This window comes from Galeopterus variegatus, unplaced genomic scaffold (assembly GCF_000696425.1).
Source record: "Galeopterus variegatus unplaced genomic scaffold, G_variegatus-3.0.2 Scaffold4616, whole genome shotgun sequence".
Taxonomy (NCBI): domain Eukaryota; kingdom Metazoa; phylum Chordata; class Mammalia; order Dermoptera; family Cynocephalidae; genus Galeopterus; species Galeopterus variegatus.
The window spans coordinates 13409-23835 of record NW_007730727.1 but is presented as its reverse complement, the minus strand read 5'-3'; the positions used below and the strand labels follow the sequence as shown (position 1 = coordinate 23835).

The 10427-nt window shown below is 39.2% G+C and overlaps 1 protein-coding gene across 1 annotated transcript in view; it reads left to right on the top strand.

Annotated features, from left to right (window-relative positions):
- PTGDR (prostaglandin D2 receptor (DP)) overlaps positions 1-5980 on the top strand; it is an 8308-nt gene extending 2328 nt beyond the window's left edge. The window contains exon 2 of the mRNA XM_008587994.1: positions 5741-5980. Within this exon, the coding sequence (XP_008586216.1) occupies positions 5741-5980 (240 nt within the window). The remainder of the gene's footprint in view (positions 1-5740) is intronic.
- The last annotated feature ends 4447 nt before the right edge of the window (positions 5981-10427 follow it).

Here is a 10427-nt window from a genome sequence, read left to right as displayed (position 1 = left end):
GGGGGGGGGGGGGGGGGGGGGGGGGGGGGGTTCTTCTCCCGGGTGTTGGCGTGGAAAGGGAATACACAAAGGTGTAATCCTGCCAGAGTGATTTGCGGAGGTGAGTGATTAAAAGTATAGGATTAATTTTTAAGAACTCGAGTGTAAACTTGGAGGCGCAGCGGCTGCTGTTCTGGTGCTGCCGCCAGCAGGCCGTGTTGCAGCAGGTGGTGTCAGTTTGACAACCTGTCTTGACAGGTTTAACTTCCGTCTTGGCAAGCGAGGTGACATGTAAGCCATTATCTTGGGTTTCAATTTACTATGGGAGTGGGGGTGAAAACTAAATTACCTCGTCGTTCTGAAGGTCCCGGCCAAGACACCTGGGCGTGGCTGAGGCTTGGAGAAACTCTTTCATATTCCTCCTCTCCGTCTTCCCCGCCCCCAGTGTACCTGTTCAACAGGAGCACTGGAATAAAGTACATTGCCAATTCCTTGGAGTCCTGAGACTTCTTTGAATAGGAAAGTTTTTAAGTTTCTTATCATAGTGTGGCAATTTTGAATATTACTGTCAGTAGTGGATGAGAGGAAATAAAGTGATTTTTCCCTTAAATGAAGTTCCTAATATGTTGGAAGAAAAGTAGTCTGTAGCATCATCACGCAGAGTTAAGATTGGAACTCCCCCAAATAAATCAATCTATATTAATCAATACAGACACAGCAGTGGTCCTCAAACTTTAGCATGCTCAGAATCATCAGCAGAGCTTTTGAAAAGAAAGATGCTGGACCCCATCGCCCAGAGTTCCTGATTCCGACGTTTTTGACAAATTTTCATTCTTAACACACTCTAAAGCAGGAGTTGGCAAACCACAGCTCATAGGCCAAATCTGTCCTGCTTGCTGTTTTTGTACAGCTCTGTAGTTAAGATAGTTCTTACAAATGAATATTTGCAATCAATTTGGTGATAAAGTCCAAGAACATTGAGCCCCAATTAAGCCAAATACTAATCCAAGGAAAAAAAATTTTTTCATTCTTCTCTTTAGTAGATGTGTATTACAAAAAAAAAAAAAAAATGTACTCAACTATTATTATCGCATTTTGAATTTCATCAAAAAGATTATAGGAATGGGCTTTCTCTCTTGTTATATACTTATCAAATATTCATGATTTTGCCTGTTGGCCTGTAAAACCTAAAATATTTACTATCTGGCCCTTTACTGAAAGGACCCTATTCTGAAGTTCGATCCTCACTTACCCATCCTGTGTTGAAAGCAGATGGTCGGTCGCCAAATACATGGAAATGTCCTGAATTTGAATGTTTTAATAAGAATAATGCAGAAAGCAGCATAATACAGTGGAAGAACATTGAATTTGGGCAGATCGCTAAGGGGATTTGAGGGATTTAAATAACTCATAGGATATTGTGAGGATGCAAGGAAATAATGGACTTGAAAATTATTTTCTAAAAACTGTAAAATTTTCAATGAAAATGGTGATTCCTGTGAAGAATGCCATCTGCCTTACACCATTTTCCAGAAAGCATATGCTTTTAGCATCAAACATATTTGAATCAGGCTTCATCACTTACTAGCTATGGTAGCAGCTTATTTACCTTTCCTGCCCTCAGTTTCCCCATCTGTACAATGAGGGTAACCATACTTGCTCTGTAAAATTGTTAAGATTTGTAATGTTATGTATATTAAATTATAAATATCTCCTAACCTAGTGCCTGGCCTCAATAATTAGCATTGCTATTATTACTAATTATATCTTCTATTTATTGTTTTTGCCTACTGGACATAGAAAATGAATCAAAAAATCTGAGGGTACTTCAAAAAGTTCAGGGAAAAATAGAATTAAAAGATAATATGAATCTTTCATATTATCTTTTTGAAGACTCCTCTCTCATATGATCTCAGGAGATAGTGTTATATTCTAAGGCAGTGATGTTCAGACTTTATTGTTCTACAGACCTCTTTATACTCTTAAAATTATTAAGGACCCAAAAAGCTTTTATTTATGTGGATTATATCTATTAGTATTTACCATATTTGAAATACTCAAAACAGGATTTTAAAAATGTACTTCTTGTGTTTTTGCACAGGTGCAAGGAAAACTTTGGGATTTCAAAATGATATAATGAACAATAGTAAAGTTACAGAGATTACAGCAGATTGAACTGAAAAAAGCATGTTAAGAGCACAGAGGTACTGAAAACAGTCTGTGAAAATTCATATATGTATTCTGTCAACCTACTACCTTAGAAAGGTCTGGAAATTACAAGCACATATTCCATTTGCCTTGGAAGTGATGATGTCATCACACATTACATAGCCTCTGTAAAGCTCACTGTACACTTGTGAGAGAATGAGTGAAAGAGGCAAATAATTTCTTTTTTATGAAAACAGTTTTGACCTCACAGACACACTCAATGGGTATTGGAGACCTCCACACTTTACCACTCTTCTAAGGGATGGACCTAGCAATTAGAAAAATAAGGCTGTATCTGGGGGGTGGGGGGGCACTTATTTTAAAAAAACACAACTTACCTATAGCATAAATATTGTTTTTCATTAAGCTGGTGAAATGTTAGTTGGAGTATGATTTTTTTAAATTAACTTCACATTAATCATGGATTAGAATAAGTACTTACCTAGATTGAATTTTCACATTTCCAAATTTGATACAGCAGGAAGAAAGTAAAGAGAACATGGGATGGCATTTTAGAGGCAGTTCGTAGCACATTCTCTGATGCATATAACATATTTTTATCAAAATTCTTTTTACCTTAGAAAACCACAATGAATTGGAGGTTGATGGAGGAGCAGGGATGGATGAGAGAGGTTGTGCATGTACAGATAAGATATTATAGTTGAGAGGTTTGAAATCCAGGTAAAGATACTTACAAGCTTGTGTGAGAGCATATATCAGAATCCATGGAGTCAGAGAAGTGGGAGGCACATAAGGGAAGAGATAGAGTTTGGATGTGTTGTCCCCCCACAAAACTCATGTAGAAATCTGATCCCCAATGTGGCAGTGTTGGAAGCTGATTGAGTCATGGGGGCAGAACCCTCACGAGTAGATTAATACTCTCCCTGCGTGGGGGAGTAGTGAGTGAGTTCTTGCTCTATTAGTTCCCGCAAGAGCTGCTTGTTTATAGGACCCTGGCGCCTCAACTCTCTCTCTTGCTTCCTCTCGCCATGTGATCTGCTTGTACCCACCAGCTGCCTGTGCTTTCCACCATGAGTAGAGGCAGCCTGAGGCCCCCATCAGATGCAGCTGTCCCAGAATTGCAGCCTTAGTTCCCGCAAGAGCTGCTTGTTTATAGGACCCTGGCGCCTCAACTCTCTCTCTTGCTTCCTCTCGCCATGTGATCTGCTTGTACCCACCAGCTGCCTGTGCTTTCCACCATGAGTAGAGGCAGCCTGAGGCCCCCATCAGATGCAGCTGTCCCAGAATTGCAGCCTAATAAACCTCTGTTCTTTATAAATTACCCAGTCTCAGGTATTCTGTTACAGCAACACAAAAACAGACTAATACAGGATGGTAGGTAAGAGATTGGGCCTAGGGAAGCGGGTCTGAGAGGATTTAAAGGGCTAAAGCAGAGGGCCAGGTCTAGGGTGTTATGATGGATGAACAGGATAGAAGAGGACATCAGAATTGAGAGATCTCCTCAGCACAAGTGTCCAGCCAAGTCTCCACCAAGTTGGCAACAGCAACATTTTCTCAGAGACTCCTAAGTCCATCAGAGGGCGCTCTTCTTACACCGATTCCCTGTAAATTGAGCCACTTCTAAAATACCAGGTATAGAACAATACACTTCTAATACAAATCAAGCGACTTGGAAATACAAATAACCTAATAGAATTGACATGGATAAATACTGCATAAAAATAAAATGGTTTGTTTTAATTATGCTAATGTTATTGAGTTACCCCGATCCCAACTAATCGAGCATTCTCAAATGGTTAGACTTATATTTCACTGCACTCCACTTTGAGGAGAAAGGGGCAAAAGTAAAGCAAACTCATGTAAAGTGTTTGTTTTTTAAATCAGTGTAAGTGTAGCCTATTATCCATACATCTATTCAGCACATGTCTGGTACCTTCCATATCCAAGACACTCAGTAATTCATTGTGGGGATAAAAAATGAGTAAAACATCATAAGTGCCCATACAATACTATAATGCAAGGGCCATAGGGAAGTTTAGGGGAGGAAAGGAGCCACTCCTAATTGATAAAATAATAGTAATAATAGCTAATTATTGAGTTCTTATTACTGTGTATGCCAGAGCCTGTTCTCAAGGTTTTACTCCTACCATCTCATTCAACCTTCACAACAATCCTGAAAGACATGTATAATGATCCCTCTTGTAAAAAGGAGGAAAGAGAATAACTTGCCTGATGTCACACATCCAAAGAGAGAATCGAGACCTAGGTAGTCAGGCCCTAAAGCCGATGTGCTTAGCCACTGCCTCAAAAAGTCTTCCTAAAAGGGGTGATATTTGAGGTCGACCTTGAAGGGAAGTAAGGTTTAGACATGTAATCAGTTTCCACAACTGCAAAATGGGGATTAAGATCATATCTACTTCATAGGAATTTTGTGAGGATAAAATTAACTTTTTTAAAGTAACGTACTTAAAACAGTGGCTGGGAATAGTAAGCTATATATGGATATTAGCCATTATTATTGCTATTAATGTTATTAAACAATAATGACAGGAGAGGGCATCTGGACATAAGCAACAGCTGAGTCCAGTAGAAGGCTTCTTCCTAAATGCACTAGATTAGAGTGGCTGAGCCTGCTGAAATGCTCTATAGAGAAGAGGGTAGAAGGGAGAAGAAACAATTACGGGAAAATGTATCTTCTCCAGATGTTCCTTGAAATGGGTCTGGTCTCTGCACTTATCCATATCCCCTCCTACTAATATTGAGTTTGCATATTTTCTGTTCCATTAGGGTTCATTTGACCCATTACGGGCATACAATCTCAGTAGTCATGGGAAATGTAATGGCAAAAGGAAAAGACAGAGTGGAAGGCAATGCTAGTGCTGGGCTAGACAGCAGTATTGGCTGAATGGCAGGAAAAGCTGTGGTGTAAGGCAGTTTGCATGGCTCTGAGGAGGTGGTCTTCCCTCCTAGCCTAAAAAGGGGATGTCCACCATGCAAAGGTAACCATCTATGCTAAGTAGAGCAATTTACATAGATTGAACAGTACCTTTTTCAAGTCACTTGTGTCTTTTTATTATATTTTCTTCCTCTTCACATTGATTAAAAGCTTCTATTTCACTGGCGTATTCATCCATGGGAAGTTTCACAAGTGAAACTTATTTCTGAGTGAACTAATAAGAGAGGCTAGCAAGCAGGCAGAAGAAAGGACTGAAGAATATCCTTAGGGGTGTAAGGATATTAGCTGGAAGATTCTATTTCTGGAAGATTCAGCAGATCTGATTTGTAATCACTTCAGCTTCCTCTGCATAGAGGTCTCCCTTGGCAGGGACCTGTTAACTTGAGCCCAGCAGGTAGGACACCCTTCAGGGACTCAATCAGACTAGGTCTCCCAGGTGTCCCCCAGCTTCCACTGCATCTTTCAGGTCTGCCCACCATCATCTTCTAGGCTCACCTGCAGTGGCCTTAGCTGCTTATAAATTTACCAGAAATGAGTATTCCAAGCTAAGATGCCATGTTCTTACAGAAACATAAGTGAATTTATTGCTGCCATCAACATTTTGATGTCATAAGGGAATGTTTTTCTTCAAAACAGTATCGTGCTTACTATGGAGCATTTAAAGCTGTTGGCAAGAAGAACAGAACTTCTGAAGAAACAGATGACCTCCGAGCCTTGCGTTTCCTATCTGTGATTTCAATCGCGGACCCTTGGGTTTTCATCATTTTCAGAACTCCTTCATTTCGGATGTTTTTTCACAAGATTTTTGTAAGACCTCTGAAGTACAGAAATTGTCAGAGCAATCCCTGCCGAACTAACATGGAATCCAGTCTGTGACAGTGTTTTAGCCTCTGGTAAACTGAAGAATATGTCACATTTTCAAAGAACCATGATTAAAAGAAAATCTTACAACTTAAATTCTTAAAAGTTATCTCCCATAACAAAAGCATCTAATTGTATTTTCAAAAGTATTTGATATATATTAACAATGTGTTGCCACCCTATACTCGTGAACCATTTCAACGCAGTTTTTGTTTTGTATTATAAATAGCAACTAAAATTTCCTATATTGTAAACAATGTTAAAAGTCTTAAAACAATGATATTAATTGTCTTAATTGTCCCAACATTTGTACTTATTGCACTTGGTGTCTTTAATTTTTTAGAGAGGTCTTTAGGCCTCTCAATGGGTCTTTATTTAAATGTAGCAGAAACACTATTGTTTATAGGCATGTAAACATGTTCTTTAAAAGTATAACAACTTCTTATCCTATTCATTTCTAGTAAAAGCTGATTTGTTTATTGCATGTCATAACTGCTCCCATTTAGTTCTTTTCTTTGCCAATTGATCTAAGTATAGCCTGAATTATAGATGCTCCCCAGAAAAGTGAGGTGGGAAATCTGAGCAGGTCAGGCATTTGGAGGGTCCTTCCCCAGCTATCTGGGGGGCGTTCACTGCCTCATGTGAAGACTTTAAGCTAAAAATAGGCACTAGGCAAGAAGTGACTGACCCACAACTCGAAGAAGAAAACAAATATTTTTATCTTTTGAAGTCCAGTCTCTTGCATATTGAGGCACGGTGTCAGTAGGAATCAAAATTTGGGAGTGTGCTACAAAATGTTCTTTCAGTGTTAGGAATCTCCACTTTATAGGTTTATCATATTGATGGATTCTTTGGGGGAAGGGTTTATGCTTCTTCAAAAACCGGACATGTGCAACTTACCAAAGAGCCCTGTTCACTGTTTTGGCTGTGTGAAGCAGCAGGGCATCTGGCACAGCAAAAAGCCCACCTGGGACTTAATCACCCTCAGTTGAGGGTGATGGCAATGGCCTTAACATCTACCTTAACAGCTACCTATCACAGCCACATTCTGCTCTTTGTGAGACATTAAGATCTTATTGAGGTTTCCAAGAGCTTCACTTTCAAAAACGGGAGCAGGATGTAGCTCAGAAGAAGGGAGCAGGATGTAGCTCAGAAGAAGCACTTTAATCGCACATTTAAAAGTTTACAAAAGTTAGCAACATTATAACCTAAAGGGAAAAGTGGCAGAAACATGGCTGCAGCTAAATAGGAGACTACACACAGTTTGCAGGTAACAGCTTTCACCTTTGGTTAAAGAACAGATGGGGGGACTTGAGAGGAGTTTCAGCATCTCTAGAGTCTCTTTGTAGCCAGACACACTTGGACTCTGAGATGGAGAGTCCTGCTCCATTTGACTCATCTCAAGACCTCCAGCCGGCAATCCCTTCAGAGACAAGAGCATTTACCTTATTTCCAGCTTAGCAGCAACCTTTTTTTCACCTCTGGTTTTTCCGGTATCTCAGAGATGTTAACCTGGATACATATGTAATTTTTCATATGGCAAAACTGTGAAAAGCCAAATTAAAAATACAAGAAGTATAATTTGTGAGTATGACAGGATGAAAAAAATGCAGTTGTTTTCAGTTTAACTTTCATTTGTATATTTAATGTTTAAGTAAACTTGTGTTTTATTGTCAGAGGAAGTGCATCTTTTTTGTGCTCTCCTTTTGGAAGATGTACTATAATTGAAAAAGCCCCAGATGAATCAATAAATAATTTCATGATATGTTGCAGAGGGAATTACTTCTCTTCAAATAAAAGGAATGGGCTTGGCTTTGTTTTTTAGCAAGCAATATTTAATTCTCTAGTGGTTTCATAGTGTGAATTTTTGTATACTGTTCTATTAGCATTTATATTACTTTAAACAAGTTTTCATAGGTTTATCCAAGGACTTAGTGTTCCTCTTTGTTTTATACAAAAGGTAGCTATATCATCCTGATGAAATCCTTGTTGAGCTAAAGTCAATTCTTTCATGATCTTCATTGATTTACTCATTAATTCATTAAATAATTTCTCAGCACCTTGGTTAGGTGCTGAGAAAAAGAATAAATAGAACTCGGTTCTGGCCCATGAGTTGCTTGTTGTCCACTGGAGGAGACAGGAATGTAAACAGTTATAATACAGCATAGAAATTCTCCATAGTAAATGCACATACACAGTATTGTTAGAAGAGAAGGCCCGAACTAGGGGCAATGTGTAGGGTTGTCAGGAGGACTTCACAGAAGATGCTTAAGTATTGAAAATGAGTAGGAATTTTGACTCCGGTTGAAACTGAAAAGGACACAAAGAAATAGATCACATAAGAGAGAATACATGTGGTTAATAAATGTAGACAAATATCCAGCCCAATCAAAGAAATGTAAAAATAAAATCAAATTATCAAGGACCAAACAAAAAAGAATTATGACTCTCAGAGGTTATTGTAAAAGTAACATTCATGTTCCCCTGGTGAGTTTGTAAATTTGTACACCATTTCTAGCTGACGGTGTGTATCAAGAGCCTAAAGTGCTCTTTCCCATTGTTCCAGTAATTCCAATCTAGACTTCTCTCCCTGACAATAATCAAGGGACTGTCAGAATTGTGTGCAAAATTTTTCTTTGTGTTATTATTTATAATAGCAAAAAAAGAAAAAGACCAAAACAAGAGTCAAACAAACCCTTCAGATATATATTTATATATATATATCATATATAAGCATAAAAACATATGAAAATCATATAGCCATTAAAAAAAGATTTTTTTCAAATAATTTATAAACATTGAGAAGAAAGCTTACGATGTAATACAAAGTGAAAAAAACCATGATCTAAACTATTTTAAGGTATGATTCATAAATATATATGCATAGAAAATATGTTGAAAAAATAAATCAAGAATCAAAGTATGAACCACAGTTCCTTTTTTTAATGGACGTTTTCCCATAATTCTTTGTTTTTCCAAGTTTTAAAGTAGGTATGTATTTCTTTTACATGAAATTATTTTTTAAAAGTTTGAATAGAACAGGACCAAGCAAACGAAAAGAAAAGGCATGAAGGAAAATCTTTCTGGCGTAAAGGAATAATACCAGAGGTTTTCAAAAAGTCCATGGAAAGATTCGTGTTATCTTTTAATTCCATTTTTCCACGATCTGTTTGAAGTACCCTCGTACATGCAAAGGTTCGTAGGAATAAAGGAATGTGGCGTGTCCAGGCTTAGGCAGTAGCTCCATCTGGCGGAAGCTTGGGACTTAGCAAAAGTGGCAAGAGAAGAGAGCGCGGGAGTTTCACATCAGAAGGGCGTTGGGTGCAGTGGGGGAGGTTGGACCTCCGTGAGGGGAAGTCAGGACGAATGCTGGAAGCTTGGAAGCCAGGGAGCACTCCGAATGGAGTTGGGGGAAGATCGTGCTGGTGGACTGTGAATGTGGCGGGGGCACAGGAGAGGGTGGGATGGTCGCAACGGAGCCCGCGTGCAGTTGTGCAGTCCTGCACCAGGCTGGGGTGCCCTCCCGAGGAAGTAAGTGAGACTGAAATACAGCCCCGGGCCTGCTCACCTTGCTGTGCGCTGCATCAACTCAGAGAAAGGGCCCCCTTTTATGATCCTTCTACTTGGAGGGGGGCACAGAGACACCATATGTGCAGGCCCAGGGGTGCCCAGTAGCAGGGAGGGAGAAATGAATTGCATAGTTGTTTAGTAGGGAAAGCTGACAGGATTCCAATTTATGACTCAGCCATGCCTTTTGTTCTTTCAGTTGCATGTATCTGACCGTTTTCTGCTTCTTAGTTTCCATATACTCAGGAACAAGTTAGGAAAAAAAATTCTGAAAACACAGTTTTTCTACTTTTTTCCCCATATTCCCAGTTTACCTGGACAGAAGATTGCAGCTACTGATTCAAATGAAATTTCTGAGTTACCTGTGGACTTTAATTATACACTACCCAGCCATGTTAATAAAGGGACAACTATTAGGACTGTTGATTTGTTCCAAAGACCCATCAAAGGTTGACTTGGCCAGGTATTCCTGAAACCTTAGGGGAGAGAAAGAAGTCCCACAAACACCAAGCACTTGAAGGACCCCAGACACTCTAACATGCAGGCTCCTCCGTCTGCTCATTTAACTGAAGATCTCCATACTCCAGGACAGTACTTCTCACACCGTGGTCCCAGACAAGCAGCAGCATCACCTGGAAATTTTTAGAAATGCAAATTATCCTGTCCTGCTCCAAACTTACTGAATCAAAATCTCTGGGGGTGAGGCCAGCAATCTGTGCTTTAACATGCCCCCCAGATGGTTCTCATGCATATGAATGTTTGAGAACTTCTACTCCACACTCAGATAAATAAATAAAACTGAAGAAAAATACAAAAATAAAGAAAATATGCCATAGACTCCATTTACATTTCTCTGACCTCTGGTTATTACATCTTTTCAGTAGCCGGTAATAAC